General features: G+C 40.7%; 3 protein-coding genes and 1 long non-coding RNA gene across 18 annotated transcripts in view; 1 reads left to right on the top strand and 3 right to left on the bottom strand.

Annotated features, from left to right (window-relative positions):
- The window catches only part of rasa2 (RAS p21 protein activator 2), a 33,848-nt gene extending 31,979 nt beyond the window's left edge, over nucleotides 1-1,869 (bottom strand). Inside the window, exon 1 of the mRNA XM_044204179.1 lies at nucleotides 1,746-1,869. Coding sequence (XP_044060114.1) covers nucleotides 1,746-1,803 — 58 coding nt within the window. The 5' untranslated portion in view covers nucleotides 1,804-1,869. The remainder of the gene's footprint in view (nucleotides 1-1,745) is intronic.
- The window catches only part of trip12 (thyroid hormone receptor interactor 12), a 43,908-nt gene continuing 18,425 nt past the window's right edge, over nucleotides 1,015-26,497 (top strand). Inside the window, exons 1-6 of one of the 8 annotated variants that reach the window (XM_044204167.1) lie at nucleotides 1,015-1,048; nucleotides 3,075-3,155; nucleotides 21,406-21,552; nucleotides 21,985-22,110; nucleotides 22,294-23,081; nucleotides 25,865-25,970. In XM_044204167.1, coding sequence (XP_044060102.1) covers nucleotides 21,455-21,552; nucleotides 21,985-22,110; nucleotides 22,294-23,081; nucleotides 25,865-25,970 — 1,118 coding nt within the window. In that variant the 5' untranslated portion in view covers nucleotides 1,015-1,048; nucleotides 3,075-3,155; nucleotides 21,406-21,454. Of the gene's footprint in view, nucleotides 1,049-1,881; nucleotides 2,015-3,074; nucleotides 3,156-17,996; nucleotides 18,144-18,170; nucleotides 18,313-18,488; nucleotides 18,637-18,929; nucleotides 19,183-19,362; nucleotides 19,385-21,405; nucleotides 21,553-21,984; nucleotides 22,111-22,293; nucleotides 23,082-25,864; nucleotides 25,971-26,497 lie in introns of those variants that run through there. The other 7 variants (XM_044204165.1, XM_044204161.1, XM_044204166.1 and 4 more) reach the window with 7 other exon arrangements.
- On the bottom strand, nucleotides 4,349-16,222 carry zbtb38 (zinc finger and BTB domain containing 38). Of its 8 annotated transcripts, XM_044204172.1 has the most exons (4): nucleotides 15,344-16,222; nucleotides 14,506-14,787; nucleotides 11,571-11,701; nucleotides 4,349-9,160 (listed from the first exon to the last, which is right to left on the bottom strand). In XM_044204172.1, exons 3-4 carry the CDS (start codon nucleotides 11,598-11,600, stop codon nucleotides 5,471-5,473), a joined length of 3,720 nt encoding a protein of 1,239 aa, XP_044060107.1. In that variant the 5' UTR covers nucleotides 11,601-11,701; nucleotides 14,506-14,787; nucleotides 15,344-16,222; the 3' UTR covers nucleotides 4,349-5,470. The 8 variants fall into 8 exon arrangements, with proteins under 8 accessions (XP_044060107.1, XP_044060108.1, XP_044060106.1 ...); XM_044204173.1 differs by lacking the exon at nucleotides 14,506-14,787; XM_044204171.1 differs by lacking the exon at nucleotides 15,344-16,222 and having other exon boundaries at nucleotides 14,502-15,300.
- Nucleotides 16,984-19,265, bottom strand: LOC122879699. Its single transcript, XR_006378753.1, has 2 exons — nucleotides 19,132-19,265; nucleotides 16,984-17,076 (listed from the first exon to the last, which is right to left on the bottom strand). It is a non-coding gene; the product is annotated as an uncharacterized LOC122879699 (long non-coding RNA).

The following is a 26,497-nucleotide window of genomic DNA, read 5'->3' as shown; positions in this document are numbered from 1 at the left end:
TGCTATAAGTATACATTTTCACAGAATGCCACCTCCATTGATGTAGGCTAAAGGAAAAAGGACAAAGTGTGAACGAGGAAGAATGGAGTTTCGTAAGACTGCAAAGTGAGTTACATGCCTTTATAGTTCCTCTATTTTGTTCTGCTTACCGTTTTCTCATTAATTCATAGTAGTGAAACTGTTGTCTTCCTATTGTGTGCCTATGCATACAAGCCTTACATACTAGTAGTTAGCCTATATTCACCTTACAGTAACATATTTAAAATAACAACAACAATAATAATCATTGTTATCATTAAAGAAAAACTCAGCATTCGTGCCAGCTTATTTTAAACCAATTGACTGCATTGAATTTTCCTTTACCACTGAGATGAAACAATGTCACTGAGGCAAATTTAATCCTAACCATAATCAATTACCTCAAACACCAACACAGAAAGGATGGTGCAGCAGTGGGTGTAGACTAATGGATGCTTGTTAAAACTGAGAATAATACAATCTGCTGCAGCATGTGTAACACCCTGTTAACTATGAGTAAAAGTGCATAATGGGAACCAGTACTGCTTGTGTAATTTGAATCTCAAAATGTTAGTAATGGCTGAAACTTTTGAAGAGGGCAGCCATACACATCTTGAATTTGAGTAAGTTGGCAAAAACCACATTGACGCATTCAAACAGTTGCACAGCAGGCAGGTACTCCACTGCCAGCCCAACCTGCAAATGAAGATGAGGAAAGTGGCTTGTTAAGTATTTGACTTTAAAGCCAATGTTTCCGATTTTTAACTCTTAGATGCACGACTATTTTAATAAACTACATTGGGGCAATTTGCTTGCAAAATAGATTATTTGGTGCTGCAGTCAAGGCAACTAACTCATTCCCATGGATGTTATAATCATTAATGTAGTGGCAAATGATGACACATGATAATTGCATTAACATGTTTCTTGATAAATGCCTCCACATGCAGGTCAGAGAGCAAAGACTGAGAGATTCAGGGACCTGCTGAAAGAAACTGTGTTCAGACAGGACTTTAACTCAAGTCGTCAGGTTGGTCACTCCGTCACCCATCAGTCAACATACCACTGTGATACAATGTGCAATGATTGGCACTAGTAAGTTACCAAGATGTAACGTTGCCGCGCTATCGTAGATATTTGACGTTAGTGTTAGGTGTCTATTACTTTGCTGCTTGATACGCTATTTGATATGCGTTGACTTTAAACTTTATGTTGTCGCTGAAATTAATGTTATGATAATCTAACATTGGCTAAGTTACTTGACTGTCAGATGCCTGCAGCGAGTAACGTTATAACGTTAAATGAATAGGTTAGTGACGATGGACTGAAGCGGTTGGTAGTACCTAGCCTACTTTGCCACCAACGTTAACTTAGCTTACAGGGCAGCTCAAGTCCACACAACACGCCCGCATTTTGAACGTTGAAATGCCTAATACGCATAAAAAAACACCCAGTTAGCTGCAACAGCTTAATTGACGGTCGCGGAGCCCTGCTCGATGAATGAAATCATTCACAACAAGCTAGTAGCTGCTGCTAGCACGCTAGGCTAACTTGACGTTAACCAGCAGCCAGCAGACCGACCAGATGAACTGGCTGCCTCTGCCTCCACACTGTCGACTGTTGATAGCACGCCGCGCCCCTCCGGCTTCCCCTCTCGCCGCTCGCTCGTTTCACCGACCTCTCCCCCTGTGAGAGACGGAAAACATCGGCTCGCCAGTCAGACTTACATATTTTACCCCGCAGGCTCTGTAAAATCCGAATCCTTGCGTCGTCCTCTTCCGCCATTGTCAGAGCTGACTGTTGTCGCTGCTCCGGTGTATTCAGCGCTGGTTTATCATATCCGTTTATGAATGCAGGCAGAGTGGAGGAAAGCCAGCCCCACTGCCGCGTCACGTCAGGTCCCGTACACACTGATGCCCCTAAAACGTTTGGAGAAATATCAAGCTTCCTCAAAAGTCGAGCGGCTTGTTTTGGCTAGTACTTCAATCTGGAAATGGTAGGACTTCTTAAGGAGATTTAAGGTCTCTCTGTAGTGTTGCTCATTATGCAACAATAATGCTCGAGGCAAACTGATACTTTGACTTGTGAAGCTAGCTTAGCTAGCTAATCTTGGATACCAGTGATTTAGGTTAACCCGCAGTCAGACTATGGGTTAACCCTGTGCGTAGGCTATATGACATGCTTGTGTGAAGCAGATGTAAATCTGTCACTGGGTGTGAATGAATTACCGCTGCTCTAAAACAAATATCTCAGACAAAGTTTTAGGACTGGTGAAATTCGAGATTTGATTAAAACATTTCCACGTTGGACAATCTTGCTTAAAGAAACCTCACAAAGCTCGAAATCATTAATTAATCGGGAAAATGTACACAAATGATATCTAAATGGAGAGCGGCCCTGTTAAAATGTATGCAAACATACAAATTCACACATCACAGCTAGCCAGTGTATTATTTGTCTAGCACTCTTCAAAAAGTTAGCAGGCTAATGTATAGCCAATTTTGATTTCAATCAAAGAATAAGAAAAGTGCCTCTCAGAATACTGTATATAGTAAAAACCCACAGTTTAAGAATAGCTGTGGCATCATGCTACTAATAAAGGATGTCAGTATGTATCCATTGCAAATACAAGTTGAAACTTATTTGACAGCAGTTTCATACATGTTTGTGTAAAGGACATCCTGTAATGTTTTTTTCTTAGTGGCATTTTCATTGAACAGATTATTATGTATGATTGTGGTTGTGTCTTACCTGTTTCACAGGTTTTTAGCAGTGTAATTCATTGGAAAATAGCTAAGGTGATACACACTATCAGATTTTCAGATCATTGTGTGAAAGCTTATTTTATTTGAATACACTGTATACTTAAGTATCAGTCAAACTGAGTAAGCGATAAACACTTGTGAACATTTTGCACATTTTTCCCAAATATAATATTCCAGGATTTTTGATTCATAAAGATCATTCTTTAATCTGTATCTATAAAATCCCATTCGAATATCTCCTTTGGATGAAAACGTGACAGACATCCTGTGTTCCTCTTCCTCTCTTTCAAGGTGATGTTGCTTTTGGTTGGGTGAAAACACAGGTCTGATCCTCATCGCTGATAGTAGCAGGGACCCTGAAAGGGCTGGCAGGTATGTATTATAACTTTATAACCAATTTCTATGTAGTCTCCTGTTAACACGGAGCACACACTACTTCATGCCACCTATACTGATAACATCTGATCTAGATGTTTTACCTTGTTATTGATTTGGCATGCATTTATCATTAACTCATGTCACCACTTTAAACTGCACAGTATGTCACAAAATTCTCTGCTATTTACCATCAAAGTTTTCTGACATCAAGTACTAATCACTATTAATGTAAAATATTTTATGTCTTCGTCAGATCAGGTTTTTTTATATAGTCGTTCAGTTACAGCCATATAAGGCAAATCTTTGTATTTACAATCCCGTATTAAATTAGAACAAGAATATTTTTCTGAAGTGTTTTACAACATTAAAGAATATATAGAACTAATGATAATCATATCAAGTCCATCTTGGATTTGTATCTCACATTTTATTAAAGTATTATAGTAGCTATTGTACAACATAGGGAGCATGTGCCCTTTTCAGCTGTACATTGAAGTAATTTTACTTCACTTATCTCAAAGTGCAATGGCTCCTGATGCCATTAGCTATGCTTACAGATTATGAATGAAAAATAAATTAAAATGCTGCTCACATTTAATCTGGAATGTCATCAATAACATCATATGAATTGTTGCTATCAGTGTTTTTCATAGGTAATCAGCCCTTATTAAATGGCAGATTACATTGGGATAGGTTAAAAATGTTGGCATAATCGGTGTGTTGAGCATTGCCTTATATCTAAAACTAATGAACCATCTGTTACATCATAAGACCAGTCTTAGAAAGAAGCAAGGAATTTAGAAACATCTGGAAATTGTGTCTTGAGGCTCAACTCTAAATACAGACGCATTTTGTGTGGAAGAATGAGGGAATGAACTTCTCAGATGGGCTGCAGGTCCCTGAAGGTCCAGAAGGAGCAAATGACCACCATGTGGCTTTATATTTAGGAAATTGTTTGCTGTGGAACAGGTTTTCTACCAATATGAATTTCCCTCTTAAAACATCTCCACACTAACTGCATGATGTTTGGGGTTCTGTAGCTATTCCCTTAGCAGCAGTATCAGAGAAACAGTAAGTGTGCTTATCAGTCAGTATGAAGTGTTGGTCAGTGGTCACTGAATACTGTGAAATGAGAGTCAAGCATTTACCTATCTCTAACTAGGCTAAAGGAGGACAAGATGTAACAGTTTAGAATATCAACAACATTTATTTAAATTGTTTTACATGTTTTATACATAAACACACAAAAGTAGTAACTTTAATCTCAATGGTGCCATGTGTTAATTATAAATTAGAATTATATCAATGGTGCTAAGAATTTAAATTTAATTATCAAAGTATTTAGCCAACAGATTAGCATAGTCTAACTATAAAGTGCAACTCACCATGGCCAGTTAACTGAACGGAAGATTCAGAAATGTGACAGTCATAAAATTCTTATTGTTTTACCCAAATGAAGCATCACGTTAGTTCATGCAGGACACAGAAGTCGTACGCCCCGCTGACTGAATATTCACTTCTAATCAGTCACACACCAATCCCAGCCCATTCTCATAACAAGGCGGCCCTACACCTGCTACAACAATGCTGCCACACTCACCGCTGCTGCTGGCAAAGCTTTGCCTCCACCACCCCAGCCTCCACCTTTCTAGTTCAGTCCTAACATGGCTCAAAGGTTAAATGGTATTCATGTCTTGCTTAGGCCCGCTCTGGTATATCCATGGGGATTTTTTTGCATTGCGCTCCCTGTTTTGGCTTAGCATGCTGCTCGGCTAATCCAGGGAGCATCTTAAGAGCGGAGCCATCAGCGCCAAGCATAACTGTATTTCCATTTGTTGCAATAAATGGTTAAATCTATGACGTGTTCCCGACTGAAACATATTTTAAAAAAAAAAAGTGAAGATGTAACCGCACTAGGCAGCTTTTCAATTGTCCAACACATCCTATCCATGTTCTGATATTGCACACCGTTTGAAGAAACGTTACCAACATTCATGTATTTCTTAAGGTTACAGTCATGTCTGCCATATATGCATAGACAATGGACAAAGTACAGTCTGTGTTACAAGTTCCTATATTATCCAAAAAATATCTTCTACAAAGGTGAAAAATCACTCAGTTGTTGAGTTTTAGGAGGGAAGAAATTACAGCCGCTATATTAGATCCTCATGTTTACTGTTGTCCATTCAAAACATTTTATTGAGCTCAGCTGCATTACAATTCTAACATTTACATGGCTTCAGTGGCTTGAAGTCAAGTTTCATTCACTTTCTCTTTTGCCTGTTGTTGGCCACAGTCCTCAAAGATCTCTAAAAAAATGGCTCCTCTTTGCACATCCATTTCTCTGGCTTGTGTATAGAAATGTGGGTACTTTTAGTTTCAGAGTCATTTCTCCTAAAGAGTTTACAGGACTTCTCACGGTCATTGTGACTGCTTGTTCTTGGCCCCATCAAAATATCCTTGTTGCTGTCACTGTCTCTGTCACGGCCTTGCTTTTTGGGGATGAGATGCATAGAATGCTGTGCATTGATCCTTTTTTTCGCCATTTTATGTTTCACCTTCAAGGGTGTCAGTGAAAACAATGGGTCGATGCAGGGTGATAATGGACTTTTAATGCTGGAATATGACATGTCTTGATAGGTAGTCAAAGACATAAAGTCAGTTGTATCCTCGACTTCAGGCTTAATTTTATCAGTGGAAAAATGTCCTCCTTCCATCCTTTCAATTTTTATGTCAGTGCCCCCTTGATTGTCACCGTCTTCTGTTTTGATGGTGTCTTGTTTATTGTCTTCACTCATGTGTGCTGAGTATTTAGAACATGGTGTGAAGTTGTCATAATTATATCCCTCCTCATTTGTCTCCTGGTGTTTTTTCTCATGGCTTCTCTTAGTGGCAAGGTAGAGAAAACGCTGGGGACAGAAGGAGCAGCGATACTTCTTCTCTGTGTTGGGGCTCCGGGGTGTATTATCAAAGCAGGAGCCATTTTCCATACAGCTGTTGCAGATGTAATCACCACCAGCAGGTACCTCACCAGGGGGACCTTGTTTACCACAGGTCCGGCAGAAACATGGGTGGGAACCAATAACATGGGCTCTCAGACCAGTCTCTGTGATAAAAGAGCTGTCACAGATGTCACAGTTGTAGGTGGCCCTCGGGCTGGAGTTCCTGCTAAGACTGCGTTTCACCTCTCCACTCCCACCTGATATGCTTTCTTCTGCCAGCCAACTACTTTTATCAAGTTGGGCCTCACTGGCAGCAGTTCTATCTACAGATGTTTCAGGATAATGTTGAAACAAAGCTTTTCTGTGCTTGAATCTCAACTTCTTCCTTTTCTTTTTAGCTTTGTAAGAATAGTAGGGACGCCAAAGCATATCAGCTGTGTCACAGTCATTGGGATCATCGTATGTCTCCGGCTCTGCGGCGGAAGCGACTTCTGGTCTGAGGCGGAGTCTGGGGCTCTCTGAGTTTTTCCTTGTTGGAGGGCACTGACTCGGGCTCTCCTCCTTACTCAGTTCTCTGATTCTCCTTTTCTTTCTGGGGAAGAGCTTAGATCCTTTGATTCTGCGGCGGATGATGGCTTCATTGCCTATTTTCACTGTTATTTGACAGAGCGGCATGGCAGCACCATCCACAGATGGACCCGGGCATGCAGGTTTGGCAATATATGTTTCTGTCTTTGCCCCCGCTGCCTTATCACGCACTAGATTCTCGGTGCTCGATTGAAGTATCTCCTTGGTCATATCCTCAACTCTTTTTGCAGAAGCTGAAAGCTCACCTAACTTTTTAACAGCGTTCAAAGAGTTTAAGAATGGCACTTTATGACTGATGTGCTCTGAGTGACTTAGTACAGGAGGATCGTCTTTGTAACCCACTGCAGGAGACTCTGCATCGGGTTGCAAAGAGAAGGTACTGTTGTAGTTAATGAAGGGTGAATCTCTATTCTCAGCCTCTTTTCTTTTGCTTCTCTGAATTTCCAATTCACTGTTAAGACTTTGGTCAATATCTTGGTCACATGGCTTGCCGAAGCTGACGCGAGGCATGACAGGTGCCACCATCTTTGTTGTTGCCATGAATGTCAGAGGGAATGAAACAGTGTCAGGGTGGCTGATCAGACTGTTTTCTTCAAAAGGAGGGATAAGAGAGTTGCTTTCTAGTGGGGCTTCGTCACCTCTTTCAACGCTCTCTGAATATGTCTGACTGTATGTCTTGTATTGTCTCTTTCTAAACTTCATAGGGAGAAGCCTGTAGAGTTTGATTGGATAAACACTGGCTTTCAGCCCACCGTTGGCTGATTTTTTCTTAACAGCAAGACTAGGATCAATGCCGTGAAAAGACTTCTGATGGTTCTTTAAGATATAATATGTCATGAATGTCTCCAGGCAGAAAATACACTGATAGCGGCGTTCGCCTGTGTGCCAGATTTCATGCTTAGTACGGTACTCTGCCAAGGCAAACACTTTATTACAATAATGACAGGGATAGGCCCTCTGCCAGGAATGTACATTCTCATGCCGCTTCAGACTGGATAGGGTGGCATAGACCCGTTTACACACACTGCAGTTGTATCTCCTCTGGCTGCCACCTGGCCTCACTGCCTTCTCATCCTGTGGAGGCTCTGATTGGTCCACTTGAAGGAGCTCTGGGGTGTAAGGGGTGGAGAGGTCCGCAGAAGGAAGTGGTGTCACGATGCTCTCCATGTTTGTCGTGTCATCAGAATGGAGGTCCACCTGTTTGGTTGGTATGTCAGTAGCATCTAGTTTAGGTGGGTCTCTTACAGCTTTGGGACAGACCTGTTCGTGGTTGCGCAGCCGTTTGAGGTGTATGAACTTTCTGTGACAGAACTTGCAAAACAAATGACTGACAAAACGCTTTTTATGTACCTCTGAGTGAATGGCAAGAAGAGCTTTATTTGTGAATATCTCTGGACAGTGCTCACATCCGTAGATTGAAATGCTGTCCTCTGTGTGAGGGGAAAGGGTTGGTGGACCTAACTCCATTTGAACATTGTCAGTGGTTATAGGTAGCCCTGGGTCTATGCTTTTTTCTGTTTCTGCCTCTGAAAAAAGCGGAGGTGGTGTCATGACTGCAACAGGTGCTGGAGAAACACCATCAGCTAATGTGGTGGTTATTGTATTTGGTTTATCTGTTTGTGGTTCAGCTGGTGTTGGAAGTATACTTCTACCCAAAGTGCCTCTCAGCCTGTGGCGCTTTTTAAGCGGGCCTGTGTTCCTGTAAATGAGTTGCTTTGGCTGTGATATTGCTGGCTTACAGATATTCTTGTTGTCCCACTGACTGCTATCTTTGCCTTCAGTAGATTTGCTTACTGCATATGAGTGCTCTGAGAGGGCTTGAGTTGTCTCATTGTTCCCACTGAGGCAGGAGGTTGTAGGGCAACTTGCTGGGAGCTGTCCCAGATCAGGTGACTGCCTCTCCCCATTGGTTTGAACAAGAGGGGTGAAAATATTGTTCCCAGGACATACTTCAGTGATAGAGAAGGCATTGGTAATGCGGGGCCCTCTGGCAATGTCTATCTCCTCAGGCCTGGGAGCTTCCTTCTTTGTTTTTTTAGACACTGGGGCTGTGCTGGAGTCTGTGGATTTAACACATTCGTCCTGCCTCTCTTGTTCTGCAAGCTTCTCTAAAAAAGGAATTCCAAGTCTTTTTCCAGCTGCCACTAGCCCCCCTGTGTCCTCCGCAGCAGGTGATGTCACCTTTGAGCAGTAGATAAAGTTGAGGATACTGGCGAACACCTCAGACTTCAGGTCCATCAGCTCCAGCACTTGGCTAGAGCTCCATGTCTCAGGAGTTGTCAGAGCATTCCTGAAGTACCCGCTGCAGGCTGCCAGGATGTTCTTGTGGGCCTGAAACTTAACATCCTCCACCACAATGGTAACATCACAGAAGAGGCCTTGTGAGCGCTGCTCATTAAGCTTGCTAAGCACGGTGTGAGGGTGAGCACTATCCATCAGGTTCTGAGTACATGGGGACACCACAGTCATCTAAAAAAAGAAGAGAAGAAATAATTACATCAGATTATTACAAAATGGTGGATCTGACTGTTTGATATTGTTAAAAAGAGATCCAAAAGATGTGTGTACATTTTGCGTTTGAAAATATTCTAGCTCTTCTAGTGTTTTAACACTAGATGGCAGTAATGTCCTGACATATGAGCTCCAGTGCCAACAGTCTTTTCAACAGTTCTGGTGGCTCAAGTCATCATAATCTCCATCCTGTTTCATTAAAAAAAAAAATCCTTGCATTAAGTTTAAACCTCAATGAATGGGTCGCATACTGAGTTTAAGACAAACTATAGGACCATCCAAAGATAATCTATTGTATATTGTGGACGCTTTTATTGAACTGATTCAAGATTATGCCGCTACTATCTTAAGTCTGTTCCGTTCTTTTGTTTTATTTTTCTTATTCTTGTTTCTCTCATGTAGAAGAGACCTTTAATCTCTTCTAAAGGCTAAATAAGATATGTTTAAAACCCTGTCTCATTGTATTACTGTAGGGGAGACCTCACAGATAAAGTTGATACTACTGTCAACATGCCTTTGAGTGGCCGACAGGTTGCGCTAGAAAACACCCAGGTGAGAGTGTACATGCAGCTACTTAGAAATACTGCAAGAATTTTTAGTCAAAGGACATGACTAAATATATGTCAAAAATGTTGCCACTGACCTCAAACTGTACTTTGAAGGTTGTGATTTAAAAAGTCTTGGATATAGTCACCTAATGTATGACGTTCTTAATTACTTATATGCGACTACTTTTTTTCTGCCCAATAATTTCCTTTCTGTTCCATTGCTGGTTTTCTCTGCGGATTAAGTTTTTCATAAATGGAATATTCTTGTCATTAACAGCCCAAGTTGGTTATGCACTAATACCAGAACAAAGTCATGAGAAGACTCTCATCTTTCTAAAAACAACAGCAGTATTGTGGCCTGCACCTGGTAAAATATACTGTGACATAGATTTTTTGGTCATTATTACTTGTGATTCAATTTTGGTGGTAATCCATTCAGTGTGCTACCACAGCTCTGCACTAGGTTTGGTTCAGTTGTCATGTCAGTCTTCTCCTCAAGGATAGGCTAATGTGAAAATGACATGCAGACAGTTACACACTGATGACTCATATGCTCCCCTCTTCAGTTGTCTGTCAGTTGGCAGTGGAGGCATCCTTTCACTTGTCTCACATACAGTTTTGTCAGCGCTAACTACAGGGAACAGTTAATTAACGCCTCATGAAGAAAATGGCAAACAGGAAGAGCCACTGATGTAATGTAATGTAGCACGGAAGTACAATAATCACTGCTATGAAAAGTAGAATCATAAACATTCTTTAGTTTATTCAAAGTAGCTGACTTACTAATAATATTCTAATATTATATCTTAAGGACACACATCTTAGTCTTCCGGTTGTTACACACAGGCACACACTGCTGCACTGTTTATACAAGCAAAACTGATTTCTGGTCAGACAGGGAATGCCATTTTGTATATTGACAAAGCAGCATTTGTGGATTAGTTTGATTTTGACAGTAAACTAAAATGAACTCTTAGAGGAAGTTAAAGTTCATTCATTCTCACTTTGAAAGAGGATGTATCACCCAGCATGGTGTTCTAATTGTGGCTTACTCATATCAGAGTCAGTGAGGTTTGAGTCAATACTGAGTCATTTAGCATGTCTCATGTAGCATGCTGACTGTACCTGCTAAGACACACTCAGCTTAGTGATGAATCATCACACCTGCATCAAAATTATTTAAATATCCAACTTAAGCTCAGAGAGAAGTTAGTATCTCACATTATTATTATTTTTTCATCTTCATTTATGGCTGCAGCGAAAGTCATATAGTGACAATCTAGCATGAGAGCATGATTTTCTTTCCTCCGGAGATGCTTTGGCTAACTGCTACTCTGGAGGCAACGCAACTATATTTAGTGTCTCTCTGTTGTAAACTTGTTCTTTGTTCTGCCTGCTTACTTAGTGGAAAACAGGAGAAGAAGAGCTGAATTTCTCGCGATCCATATGAGATTTAGTCTATGCAAATTATTAGAATCAGAAATACTTTATTGATCCCCGAGGTAATTATACTGTAAAGACGGTCTCAAGTTATATTAAATTAACAGGCAGTTCAATTTGATATCTAATTTTGTTTTGCTTATTTTTGTCTTGGGCATTACGCAACATTTGGAAATTAGTTGAAATTGTTTTATTTTGAAGGTAATACTTTTACACAATTTTTTTTGTTTACTCCAAAGAGGTTTAGGTAATTGATCAGTGATGTCATTTTATGTTTGTTTTTTTCACTCATGTCCAATTTTCTGTTCGTGCAACAAATACAATATGGCCGCCGTTCTTTAAAGCCTCTCAGACTGCTGAAAACACAACCAGCCTCCTACCATCCTTCTCAGACAGGCCTCCGTTGTCATGGCAACATGCTATGGCGCAGCACTTATTGGGATTCAGCTGGATGGCAAGTGACTGTATTCGGTCCCCTCTCTCCCACAAACATCCTGCCCTCTCTGAGAACCTGCAACACACAGCAGTCTATAGAGCAATCGAGGTTTGCCTTTGTCTCTGCTTGAATATACTTTGTGTATGTGCGTGTCTTTGTCTGCAGCAGAAACGCTACCCAAAGGACTTTCTCATCTGATAACAGCAAGTGATGTGCCACTGCTTTTATACTAATTTCTCAGTGTGTGCTGTTCTCAGAAACGGTTTCATATTTTCTTCTGGGTTGCTATTTTACTTTACCACTTTCATTTTTGACAATTTATGCCAATTGTTGTGGTTTATTGCCACCACATGCTGAGCGGAAATTTTGAATTTGTCATCAGTGCTTATGATTTTGCCACACCCAACCTTACTTTACCTTCAAAGCTCATGTGATATTATTTTTTACGTCTCTACCTGTAAAATAAAAATCCCCACATACCAAACCACAAACCAACAAATGACAGTATAGCATATAGACAGTCTTGTCAAACAAAGAGCGAAATGTCAAAGCAAAAGCCACTTCACGCACCTCTGCGTACTTCCGCAAAAAACAGGTTATAAATTGAGGGAAACCATGCAAAACATACCTTAGTAAATGAGAGAAAATGATGCAGGGCGAACAGGAAACAGTGTCATGCAGTATCCTTTTTCTACAGCCCTCAATATGACCAACTATACCTGGAAAAACAGTTTTGTGAGAGCAAGGCGAAAGTAGTTTTTTTCTATGATGGTCGCCGAACAGTGGTGGTGTCAGAAGCAGAGCTTTTTCTGACGTCTTTCTTCCTCTCCCTCCCTCTCTGTGTGCAGATGACTCCAGCTCCAACGTCCTTTGCCTCTATCCATGCAGCCCAGGTCCTGGGCTAGATCTGCCCTGCCTTCCTCTAACTGTCCCTCTTCTGTCCTGCTACAGCTATAGAAATAACTCAGTCTATACAGCACGTAGCTAAACCGGAGTATGGGTCTGTCTCTGTGCTAGCTGGGCAACTGAAGCGTTCGTTCTGGAGCCACTGAGCAGGAAACGGCAACTTTTATTAAGCATGGCAGAGGGCTGTAGAGAGAGCGGAGAGATGCTGGGTGCTACATCACACACCAGCTCTGTACACGATGCTACAGCCAGAGAAAGCGCTCAGCTGCATTGCTGGTAGCAGCGTAGAGTGAGGCGTACAACAAATGCTGTATTAAATCTCCCCAGCACCACACTAGCGAGATCCCGATGCATCGATGTTGACCAAAAGGAAAAATATCTTTTGCAAGAAACAAAATTATCGGTAGCCCTAATAGAAACAACATGCACCTTGAATGCATAAGGCTAAGCCATCTGTTTCATGCTTGTGCACACAGACTCTGTCTGTGCAGCAATATATTACACCAAAGCGTGCAGCATCCGTGCTTACACAGTCACTGTGGTTAGGTAATGCAGAACCTGAGAGAAGATGGCAATGACTACTGTCCAATTGTGTGTCACAGCAGTCACAGGACAGATGTTTATCGATGCTTTTTCTCACAATTGCAGTGAGAGTGCAAACTAAGTGCCAGGCTGAGGGAAAAAGAGAGTCCTGCTATCAGCGGGGACTCTCAGTATACCTATATAGAGGCTGCTGATTGATGCAAAAGCAGCAGATGCGTCAGCACTGCAGACGAGGGGGAGGGGAGGAAGCTGAACCCGACATGGCACTGTGAGCCTCTCACTAGCCTCTGAGGACGGAAGCCGCTCTTTTATTTACACAGCTGAGTGTAGTCATATGACTGTAGGTCTTCTCCTCATGCTTGCCGAGACCCACTTTAAACCAGTTCCAAAGCCATTTTATTTTTATGTACTGTTTATTTCAAAAGGCAAAGTAGCATGTGCCATATCATTATGCATGCACCCTTCAGTGCATTCCCGAATTAACTAATAAGAAAATATTGCCATTATGTTTAAAGAGGAGGTCAAGGTTTTTTGTTGACTGCAGTATATTTGGGTTTTTATCTGAACCAGCATCTAAGATCCAGACCAGGCAGATCCGTGACATTGAAAGAGAACATTTATCTTTGGAGCATTTTTAGTTTGTGTCCTTCCTCAAGTCTTCCTCAGTAACTTTAATGACTTGACGTGAATGCTGGTTTTGATGGAGTGCAGACTAATAATTCTAAACCATTGTTTCTTTGTGCAATTCAGTCCATCTCAGTCTTCTTTTAGTCCTTCTAACATAAAACAATCACTAATGGGTATGTACAGTATGTACTGCGTATCTTTATTAATGCATGTATGCTGAGATGCATCTGTGGTAAGCCAATAAAATAAAAGCTTTTTAATCATTTTTAACTCCAAAACATTGTACCATAGTGGACCATTTCAACCACTGTACCATTTTTCATTGCTGAGGCCATCCTTAATATTTTCCATAAACGGGCAAACTTGCTTTGCAGTGTACAGGGTTGGGAACCATCATTTATGTTAATTAAAGAATTGGGAAACTGTTCCTTTTTATAAATTCACATTCAAAATAGATCTCAAGTAAAATTGGAATTAAAACTGCAAATGGAAAAAATCCACTGCCCGTATTTAAAGCGCTTACATATTACTCTGTATAGTGGATCATATGAAGTATTTTGTAAGCAGCACCTTGTCATCCACACAGCTAGGATGTGTTCAAAACCACAGGACAAAGTTTACAGGCCTCTGATGCTCAGTAAGCTCAGCTGCGGCCTGTAGAGACGCTGATCAGCAGGGAGGCAGACCACAGTACAAGGCTGAGTAGGCCTCATCCTCAAAGCATTCACACTCTTAGCATACAAAGATACTCATCCCTGGTAGCACTTATGTTGCTGCCTTAACAAGCATTCATACTTGCCTACCAAAATGTTTCTGTGCGGAAGGTCTTGCTGGGCCTGTCTGTCGCTGTGGAAGCCTCTCTGGTGTTTGTTTAGGAGGAGGAAAGAAGAGTGACTACCCAGCTCCGGTTCTCCCTTTGGCCTAGATTAGGCCTTTACCATCTTCCCTCTTCACTGATGTCTGGATGTTGCCTGTGGACTATGGTTCTGGCAGAGGTTCCCTGTTCCTGCTGTGTATAGTTGCCTTCTGGAGGCTGCTGCCATTGCTGCGTCACTTGTGCTGCATCACTGACCCACAAAGAAGAGCTGAGAAGGAGGGGTGGCGTGGTGAATGTGTGGAGGCAAAGGATAAGCAGAAAACAACCGGCACCGCTTTACACTGCTCCGGCAAACAAATAAATGAGGCTTCCGCTCTGCCTCAGTTTGGGGCCTAGTTGCTGCTGTGGTATTCAGGAAGTGGGTCGGGAGACAGATCCTTTATTGTTACGTAATGAATATTTTTCCTCCTAGACCAGACAGCTGGGAAGGCGGTATCCAGTGTTCAGAGGCTAATAATAGGCCATAGTACCTACCAGTCAGGGCTGGATGCGGTCATGTGAGATCATTCCAACACCCAGCTATCATTTTGGCAGATGAATATTTAATACTGAGGGGAGTTTTATTGTTTATTGTGTTAAACGATACATTCTTCTCATCTCTTAACACAGGACAATAGAATGACTTATATTTTGTCATCCTTTTGTGACAATAAGAAACAAGGACAGTACTTTAGTATGTAGCTGTTTTGTTAACGCTTGTTGTACCATATGTTGTCTCTGAGCCACTAAGGTACCTGTTAGAAACAGAAAAAAACAGTGCATACCTTTGTCTTACGTTACTGTAGCTTGCTTGTACAGGTTTCAGGTGAGGTAGGTCCGGTGTGGCAGATGCCCTTACAAACGTATTTGTACAAGGTTTCAATCCAGAATACGTGTGTTGTACTCTTTAGGCCTGGATATGGTAACCAGAATTATAACACTTGTTTTGCACACGTTACCCAAGGGTTTATTTGCTTGAGCCTCCTCCTCCCATCATCTAGTTTTCATTGCCATGTTGCTCCCTCTGCTGGCTGCACGAGTGAACACAGCACACAGACCATATACAAATCCGGGTTGGATGTAGGCAGAGACAGCACTGAGTGCTGAGGGCCTTCAGCAGATGGCGCAAGAACAGTTCACTGGCAAATGTAAACAGGAAGTGCATGTTGAAATTGACCATTTACCTCGATATGATGTCAGCAGGACTCGAGTTGCTCAAGTATTTTTTTTTTCTTTTTAGATCATGTTTTAACAGTTTATAATTACATGATGGGACACAAAATGCTGTATTATACAGTATGCTAATTTAATTTACTAGCAATATTACACAATGTAAACTCTTTGCAACATACATAACTTGCAAGTAATGGTATCTGTCTATTGAATACTGGTGGTAATTGTTGCCATCCAAAGTGTAACAAGAAAGTAGCAACACATAAAAATACTGATTTGTTTTGAAGAATATTTGGCACTTTTAAACCAATGGAATATACATTTTTTTGTAGATCACATATCTGAACTCTAAATTTAAAACTTAAAAACACTCACTAAACCTCACTGAAAACACTGGCTTTTGTTTCACAAAGTGCAAAATGAATACTGGCTACCCATCCATTGTGATCACATTTGTATTGCTGTTGTTTGAGAATGGTAATACAACTTTTCAGTTGCTTCACTGCTGCTCCTTACTGCCACTGGTGTGGAAAAAGGTAAAAAAGGTGTTCCTCCAGCCTATGAAATTTCCTATGCCTTCCATGTCACTAGTAAACTCAGCACAGTGATTCTTCACAGTCTGCTCCCAAAACTTCTCAGAATTGCAGAGCTGGTACAGTCCAATCAGAGCACAAGACAACAAAACACAATGCAGATTTACAGGTGTGGTTATCAGTGTACAAATACATATGAACACAAACTTACATGCCAGAGAGAGAGCAAAATAGAAACTAACACACCATTTCTTGGTCATCTAATGACAATACTGTACTGTTGTAAACTTGAGGCTCTCACCTTTCTAAATCTATGTGAAGTCTGTGCAAGCAGTGTTGTATCTTTCAGCTTTAGGTAGGACAGGATTCTGAGCATTATGTCATCAGGTAAGCGCTCCAGGAAATCAAACTTTCCTTGACAAAGTGATATAGTGTATTCCAGGATCCTCTGGCCAAAAACCGCACCAACTTGTTCTACAGATGAGGAATACAGCACAGCCTGGATGTCAAATTCTTGAAAACCTAACTAAGCGTTCTCTGTTTGGGCTCAGCATTTGCTTTAATAGAAATCTATCATTTGACAAAGTACTGTAACTAATGCCAAACAAAAATAAGAACAAGTGAAAAAGGTTTTCAGTGTCACTGACATAATGTAAGGCTACTAGGCAGTGACTAGGTTTCTAGTCTGATAAAGAAACCTTACGCTGTAACATTTTGTGATCTAGGAAATCGGGATGTGATGTCTTCAGCTGGTTGGGTGCAGCGCCTCGGCATTCAGTTCGCACAGAAATCGTCCATGATATCCATATTACCTAAAGTTAGAAGAAGGGCAGAGTGTAGAATAATAAATGACCTGAGGCATGATGATTTTAAACTACTGCAACATTTGTTATACATTCCTATTTTTTTTTTTTTTTTTTTACAACTCCTATAGGTCACTGTATATATTTGCCATCTATTTATTCTTTACCTTATCACTCATTTCAACTTTAGATGTCAAAATTATACTGGATATTACGGAAGTCTTTCAACCAGAAAGTAGCCTACAAAGTGTGTAACATTAGCCCAGCAAAGTATTATTTAAAGCTAGCTAACGTAGCTAGCTAACCCTAACCCTAACTAACTTTGTTGGGGGAAATTAAGCTAACTTCAGTTACACGTGCACAGTGGTTTTATCAACACTTCGAGACTCTGCTTCATAAATAGAAACGCAATACAAATACTCGACCTCATTTTTGGTAACAACAAGTTGGATAAAATCTTTTGCAGGAGGTGGACTCTGACCCCTAATTTCAAATAGATGCTCCCCGAGCAAGGACGCCATTTTTGGACGCAGAATTGTAACCATGACAACTGAAAAGCAATTGAAATAACAATATTTACTCAAAGGCAGAGGAAACAGTTTGATGGATGTTATGTTACACTGACGGGAGGTGATGACAAAGGGTATTTCAGGGCATAAAATAAATATATAGAGATAACAGTTTTATGTATGTGTATTAAAAAGGGGGGGGGGGGGTCACGACCCAGCGGATTGATACTTCATGTTTGTGACAAGCTAATGTTACCAGTGACTTCAGTGTTGCAGTGATTATCTTTGAAAACCGACAAATATAGCTCCATATTTTTGGCTGAAGACGTCATAGTTATAGCTATATATTTACAGAGCAATACAGACAGTGCTCGCGGAGGCATCGTTGGCTAAAAACAAGCAGATGCCGAAAGCTAAAATCAGAAGTAACTAGTCCCTGAGCGGATGAATCACGCGGATGTATATTGCAGTTGTAGGCCCCTCAGCTGATGTGAAAGTAGCAGGGGTAGAGAGAGAAAAGAGGAGCTGGTGCACTGTCTATTACAACTACAACACTGGAACAAATAGGTAACAACATTATACAAAAGGTAGAAATTTTCAGTGACATCTCAGCCAACAGTCTCTTGGACCTGCGAGACGATTCAATATCGAAATACATCGGAGGAATTATGATTGAGTGTTGCGAAAATATCTCGAATCCCGTTCCTGCTTTCCTGTTTTTTTGTGTGTCTAAAAGGTATCCGAGGCCATTTCTTTTTGCTAGCTAGCGTTAACGTGCTAACTGCTAGCTAAACAACTGGTAAATTTCAACAAAACTTGACAAAATTGTTCCCAAAAGACTGAATTCGTGAGTTGTAACGAAGCTGTTGTTTGTCAAATAAACCCCATCACCATCCTGTCGAGCTGGCAAAGCGTTAGCCAGCGACAACAAGGCTTGCTAATATTAATTAGCTTGCATGCCAAGGTTAGCTGGTAATAGCTATAACGCTCTTGTTTGATTTGACAACGCTTAACGTCAGCTCCGTGACTGCTCTGCAGTAGCTAATTCGGTATTGATAAGGTCAGTGGTTTATTATCAACGGGACAGCTAGTTTAACTAGTACCAACCAGTATCAATAGCGTGTCTAGCTAATGGTAAAGTGTTAATTTTAGTCAGGTTAGTGTTTGCGAGTCAACGGTCATTGAGGAAACATTCGCTATCTTCTTTGGCTAAGCTAGCATTAGCTTGCTAATAATTAGCCTCGATACTTGTCATTCTGGCCAAGATGCTTAGCTAAATATGGTGCTTGGCGTTATTGGCCCCTTCTGACCAAACTATCTAAATAGGAAGTATGTACTTTGTTGACACGTTGCTAGTTAGTAGTCAACGTGTTTTTCTGCCTGGCTAACATTAGCTAAAACGCTAGCCAGTGCTGTAGTGAGAGGCAGGCATTGGCCTTAAGCTTAGAAAACATTAGTGATCCTCATAGCTAGCTAACGTTAGTTAGCTATACTTGTGTACTCAACACTCGCATTGACAGTTGCTAAGAGAATGATACCGGATCTGCCTGGTTACCTGTCGTCTTGACAGTTGTTATTTTGATCATCCCATCAAACAGTATAGAAGGTGAGCTAACTTGCATGCGAGACATGTATATTTTTTCTTTAAACTTGATCGTCAGCCAGACACAGACCAGTGTGTCATGGCAGTAAGAATACCAAGTTAGCTTGCGTTGGTTTACTGATAGCTTGCTAGCTATATTACATTAAACCGCTTTCGGAAGACGGTCCAGCCGATGCTGCCATTTTCGATGTGTAGCTAATCTCAGGTGAACTTAATCGTTATTTTCCACCTAAGGAACTCGTCTTGGCCATTCCGTTATAATTTCGCCGTTTCATACAACAACAAGGTGCAAACAAGGTAGCTGTTCGAATTTGGCAGTGCGTTTAGTTAGGGAGCTAAATAGGTTGACACACCGGTACGCCAACTACGCATTTCCATGTAACCACTGCTACGTTAGCCAACGTAACTTTAACCAACCAGTCTCTGGTATGTGATTACTAGCCTTTTAACGTTTTCTCGTCATCATATTTAATACCCAGCGGTTACAAGCTTCGCTTTTGGGATGTGGGAGTTTTTTGTGTGGATACGTATGCGACTAAGCTACTGTCAAAATATATGGGGACTAGGCTAGGATATGAGTGGCTAAGCATGCTAGTCGGTGGTGGTAGAGAACTACGTCAGAAATATAGGCCTCTGTAAATCATGGCTATAAAAATTGGGCTCTGTCGGGCTTGTTTAGTGGTGTAGTAATAGAAACTTTGTACCGGCGAGTGTTTCAAGCTGCCGATCATTTGATGTGCCCAACTAATCACATCATACGCGAGTGTGGTGCACCAGTTGTCAGAATGGACGAATAAACAAAGACGAGGATGCACTGTCAGTGCAGGCCTAAAATGGCCCTGTGAGCTTGCCAACTGTGGCGTATTTTTATGAGAAATGATAACATGATTTAAACTCTTAACTAAATTGGTAAATTAGTAATCTTTATTTTTTAGATGGCCAAAAGTATTTAGGTTGTGATTCATTAGACTTTGTGTATCAGCTGATAAAATCATCCTGCTGTGTGTGTGTGTGTGTGTGTGTACTCTCATGTCATTGACTCATGAGAATTACAGATAAATTATACTTGTTCAGCCTCATTTGTAAAAGACATTTTCTTTCACATCCTGACAAAAATGATTAGGCTACTACAATCTACCCCAACAACAAGCTATGTTGGTCAAGTATCAAAATGTTAATGAATGTTCTGGCCTTTTTAAAGATTATCAACAGTAGTTGATATATTTAAAAAGAGTTTGACACTTTAAAATAATTAACTTTTTATGTGGTTTGTTTGACTTGCACTCTGCCCAATGGTAGATTTATTTTGATTTGTCTGTGACCTTGCTTATTATTACTCAGAAGAGTCTTGGGTTGTTGTATTAATATTGTAAAGTTGTATTAATATTGTAAACTGATTATTGTTGTTATTATTGTTATTATTATTATTGGATGAATGAATGCCAGTTGTCCTTCCTGTCAAATGGTTAAAAGTATAAATGTCTTAAAAAACAAAAAACAAAAAAAAAACAAGTCAAGTATACTTGGGGTTAGTAGGATACTTGGTGATAGCTTTACAGTATAGGCCAATCTCTACTCATGATACAGGGTGCCAAAATTGTTGTATGAACATCTGTATGAAGTGCTGTCTCTTAAAACTATTTTATTATAATTTGATACATACTGAGTTAATGATTAATGGTCATTTATTCACATAAGTATCAGTTTTGTTGTGGCCATTATTGGGAGATTGCTTACAGACTAGAGAAAGTGAGAGGGTGCTGGGAATAAACTGAGCTGTGTAGATCTTGCTAGTTAGAAGGAAGCATATAACTGACTTAATGAAATATTTTTGATGTATAGAAATTGACTGTACATATAGTTTATAATCCCACAGTTTTTGATTGTATTAACTGTGAGTTGGTTCCTTGCTCATGATCTTTCTGGCAGCCTGTTACTGCCCCTACACGACTGGTAGTGTCAGTAATAGGATTGGTCAGTTGTTTTGTGGTGGGAGTTTGTATCCATGTACAAACGTAGGAAAATATATGAGAATCATGCCCCTGATCATCTCAAATGGGTTAGAGAGGTGAGCTTGATGGTGCAAAAGCTCTATCAGCTGTCACCTACAGCACAGCAACTTATTTTAAACCATGGACAACCTAGTGGTTGTAGGACAGCACAGATATAAGGCTCATCATTGTATTTTGTCAGTATTCTTATGTGGTTGGTTTGTTTTTATTGCAGTGAATGGTAGTGTCTAGAAAGGGTATGTCCCTTCAGGAGAGAGGTGCCAATGTCCAACCGGCCTAATTCCAATCCAGGGGGGTCACTGCGCCGTTCACAGAGGAACACTGCTGCGGCCCAGCCACAAGACCACACAGTCGCGGGAAGGTGAGTCTACATGTTCGCTTACCGTCCAGTTTTAGTTAAAATCTCAGTCCCAAGTAAAAGGCAGTAATCATGGTTTGTAGGGAACATTAGTTGGGGTTTTCTTGAAGAGAGCAATGAGGGATGTTTAGTAGAGGGGGAATTTTACTCAATTAACATGGTATTTGTCTGTAGTTGGAATTTTAACTTAATGCAGAATGGTTACATTGGCCTCTTTGATCAAAGGGGAAGCTTATCTTGTCTTCTTTTATCATAGTCAAATGGTGATTAACTCTGTTTTAGCTGTTTTTCTTGTTACTCCAGAGGTGTTAATGATCAGAGGATATGCAGATGCAGTCAGCCAAAATTATTTGGGGATTGATCAAGTCTCTCTTTTATGTGGCTTAATTACAGAAACCCACACTGTCACTTGCTCTTTAATTTCCAACCTTACAGGTTGCAGTCAGAGCAGGTAAAACATAAAGCAAATTCCCCTCCTGAAAGTAGAAGACCTAATTCAAAGGCTTCCAAAGCCACAGCCAGCTCAGCCACTGGCCAGTCCAGAGGGCACAGCTCAAGAAGGTACCCCTCCTCTCTACTTGGTGCTTATTATGTATATATGTGTGTGCGTGTGTGGGTTTGTACTTTTGGATTTTGTTCTAAATCTGAATGAGTACAATGAATGTGGCATTGTAATTCATCACTTTTCACAGTTTGAGGAGTTTTCTGAGATGTTGTTTTGTTGTCCCTCTTGCTCCCTGGCAGAAGCGGTCTTACTCTGTCCGTGGCTTCATTTGTGTTGCAAGACGAACCAGAGGCTGCAGGGACATCTGAACAAGAGCGACCAGGCAACCAGTCAAAGAGTGAAGGCACCCGAGGGCTGAAGAGAAGTGAAGCTCCTGACCAAATTAGTACCTTCGGACCGACCCCTGCCAAGAAGCCTAAATCGCTCCCACCACCCAGAGACAATACCTCAGAGACCAAGAAAGGCCCAGCTAAGTCCAAGAAGAGATCACTTGCTTCAGAACCACCTGCATCGTCAGGTCGAGGTCAGAGCAAGAAGAGCGGGGCCGCTGGGGCCTCACCAATCCAGAAACGGAAGAAAGCAGACTCTCTCCCCGGTCTAAGTAGCACCGCTGGGTCCCTCCCCAATCGTACCGAGGGCAGAACTGCAAAACCCACCAAGCTGGCGTCTAAATCGGCCGCCTCAGCCAAAGCTGGGTGTAGCAACGTGACAGACTCGTCCTCCTCTGCCTCCACCTCTTCCTCTTCCTCCACCACAGGCACCAACAGCGCCACCACGCAGGGTGCCCGAGTCAAACAGGGAAAAGATCAGACCAAGGCACGACGCTCTCGCTCAGCCTCAAGCCCCTCCCCACGCCGTAGTACCCGTGATAAGGAGCAGGCCAAAACTGCCAGCTCTTCAAAATTTGAGTGGGCAGCACGCTTCAACCCCAAAGTCAACCTGCCAAAACCTAAACTGTCCTTGCCCGGATCCTCCAAAACTGAGACCTCCAAACCTGGGCCATCAGGATTACAAGCTAAACTAGCAAGTGAGTCACATTATTAGTGTATGGATCCTTTCTATTCATAATAGAAACATTCATTCTAATTGGCTGTCTGAGCCGAAACATCTCTCCTTTTGAATCTTTAAGAGAACGTTTTTGTACTATTTCAGAAATATTTGATAGTTTCATATTTGAGTTCATATATCCCTCTTGTAGTGTATAGGAATGGATCAGTATGGTGAGGAAAGTATCTCAAAGGTTTGCTTTTAATGGGTTTGTAATTATATGAAATATTTAGGGGTTTAAACAGGGTTATGATTGGCTTGTAGACAGTACAGTATTCTTGTGTGTTTGGATGGAGATGACACCTCTGGCTTTAAATGTCACAGGACCTGTGAGCCAAGCAGCATTACAGCATCAGTTATAAAACCTCACTCTTAACCACTGCCCAATTGAGACACATTAAAGCACACATAAAGAAAAATGCTAAACTTCTGATAAAGAACCCTATATAATCGACACTGAATAGTTTACTCAGTAGTGAATTAGGATTTTTGAACACTTAGCAATCATCATCATTTTGTATCATCAGTGAGTAGTGTAGAGTCACACAGTGGTAATTTTCGCATTAAACAAAATGCGATGCATTGCGTTGTGGGATTGTTAGCAGAACGTAGTGAACATGCCATGGACACAACTTTTTTCGTTCCTTTGTGAAATTTTTGAGGGCACTATATAGTGGGTACATTAACACACAAATAAAATGACGGATGGTAAATATAGAGCACTATATAGTACATAGGTAGTCAAGTCTTTATCCAGACATCTGTGTGCACTGCATACAATAAAGCGTGTGTCTCTTGACTACCATATCTAGTTCACATGTGGGGATTGTGGGCTTCACTGAGCTGGTGAACTGGCTCAGATTTCAGACTTAGGTACCAGAAGCCTGAAACTGGAGAATAGGTAAATACATAAATAAAGGTGGTTGCTCAATTGTTAGTGTGGAGCAAATGTATGAGTTTGCAGGTATGTTAGACGATCCTAAGAATCAAATTCAGAAAGACTAATTTAGTAAAATAGTCCTTTATGGTGGTATTTATATAGTCGTGTGACTTGACTATTAGTCCAACGACTGCACTCATGAATACCGTGAACAAATAACTCTCTAATATGATATCAGCATTCTATTGATCCTGTCATGGGGTATTGAGGTAGCATTATTCCTCAAAATGTATTCTGGTGTTTTGGGATTATACTAGTAGCTAGATTGTCAGATTAGCATTGCATTACATTTTTAATGGCTGTGTGAACTTGGGCGGGTATTGTTGGAAATTTCAACAACTGCAGCAGTATGAAAGCTGAGGCTTGGTACCATTTACATCCAGTTCGATACAGGCTTTTCTTCTTTTTTTTTTTTTTTCATTAACACATGGTCATTTTTGAAAGAGACCGTACATTTTTGTCAGTGCTCTCTGGTGGGCAAACTATGTAATGGCAACAATGTCTCTAAATTACCATATTAATATATCTTTGGCATTTGTGGACTGCAATTTCTTGTTACATATCTGCAGACATAAACGCCAATATATATCATAAGCTAAAATCGATCAGAAATATCGGCCATACCGATGTATTGGTCAGGCTCTTGTAACAATACCAAAGATACCATACTTTGCTCAGTAAAAACACACTTTTCTATGGACTGCAAAAAACTGTATTTGACAGAATAAGTCAAACTTAATGCATCAGTATTACATTTTGTAACACAAGCTGCCGTACAATAACTCAAAATAAGCCTAAATAAAGTACAGTAAACAATCAACTAAACATTGATTTAAATAAGGCAATAACGACTAACTTTAGTTACCTGACAATTGGCAGTGTGCTATGCTACAGCTACCATTTAGTCAGTATTTACAGAAGTATTGAGGTTTAATATCCATCCCTAATGAGAAGAGGGGTAATTGCAGGGCAGTAGGCTAAATACAGAGATATTACAGTAGAAGTTTGGTGTTCATGGTGAAGTTCAGGTGAGTGTGGGGTCAGGCTGTTCTAGGTAGGTGAAAGGATAGGAACTAGGTGGGCTCTGTGCCATGGGCCCTAGGCCCAAATGGACAGACCCCTCCTAAGTTGGCTTAGTGTGTTGGCCCACAGCTGACCAGGGGTATGTTTGAGGGCAGGGAAAAACTCATATGCTGCTTCTGTCAAGAGGAAAGAACTTCATCTCTCTCTCGCTCTCTCTTTCAATATCTTTCTCTGTCAGCCTCTAATATCTTTTAACACACACTTTCAGCTGTAATGGTGAGTAAGCATATATAATGCAGTTAACTCGTTTATTCGATTCTGTATGGCTTTCCATTACCATTTTGATCATGTTGAATTAGTAATGTTACTGCAGCCTAAATATTAGAAAATGTCAAAAGGAAAAATAGTTCTTATATCTTTAATTCATTTGGTCTTAGCTTTTTGAATGTTTATTTTTGTACTAGTGAATTATGAGTCACAGATCTAGCATGAAGGTTGTCCTGTCATAGGGCCATGGTTGGGTTACTATTAATACCCATCTGGTCAGTGGTACAGGGCTTTAAACAGGCAACACTAGAGCCTTTACTGTATTGAAAAGTAACACTCAGCATCAATCTTTGCTCTAACAGCTATATTGACCAAGATTTTTGACAGACCTTTTGAGCAATAATCATGATATGGAGAGATGTTTTCTATAAGATACTTAAAAGTATGCTATTGTGTTTAATAATTGAAAAGAATTTGTTTTAGTGCCTAGTCCACAGGTGGGTTATATATCTTTTTTTTTTTTTTCACCTTAGGTTTGAGGAAATCCACTAAGAAGCGCAGCGAGTCTCCTCCAGCAGAGCTCCCCAGCTTTCGGCGGAGCACACGCCAGAAGACCACGGGCTCCTGTGCCAGCACCAGGTACAAATCGCAGTGATGACTTGGAGTAGACTGTAGTGTAAATATTGATGTCTAAAAAGAAGTACATGAAATTTAGGAGTCTTTAGTTTAATGATTTATGGCTATACTAAATATTAGAAACACCTCATTATAATTCAGTATTCAGCAGCTCCACAAACTATATCCACCAAAATGACCACACCATTGTATAAACAAAAACTTTTAGACAGCATTAGTTTTAGCTAGGTGTACCTAATAAACTGGCACCAGAGTGTATGTTTTCAAGAGTTTAAACAACATCAAACTCATAGCACTAATAAAGTGAAGAAAGCACTTGCATTTTATATTGAAATTAAATATTACATTTTTATTAAGTCATCTGCCTCTTGTACAAAACAAATTATTGTTGTAACAATTAGAATCATCCATTGTCCCCAGGGTATTGTTTAGACCATCATTCAAATTTACTTGTCCCCTCATACTCAAAACTCTGGGGAGAGCCTTGAGTTGACCCAGGTGTCATGATCATTGTCTGTAAAGTAGAATCC

Source organism: Siniperca chuatsi, linkage group LG7 (assembly GCF_020085105.1).
Source record: "Siniperca chuatsi isolate FFG_IHB_CAS linkage group LG7, ASM2008510v1, whole genome shotgun sequence".
Lineage (NCBI taxonomy): Eukaryota > Metazoa > Chordata > Actinopteri > Centrarchiformes > Sinipercidae > Siniperca > Siniperca chuatsi.
This window is presented reverse-complemented; position numbering and strand designations above follow the sequence as displayed.

Coding starts and splice junctions, on each gene's coding strand:
- zbtb38 (XM_044204172.1), bottom strand. CDS start 11,600: ATGACAACGGAGGCCTGTCTGAGAAGGATG. Junction 9,161..11,570: donor AGGCCTGTCTGAGAAGGATG/GTAGGAGGCTGG, acceptor TTCTTTTTTTAG/ATGACTGTGGTGTCCCCATG.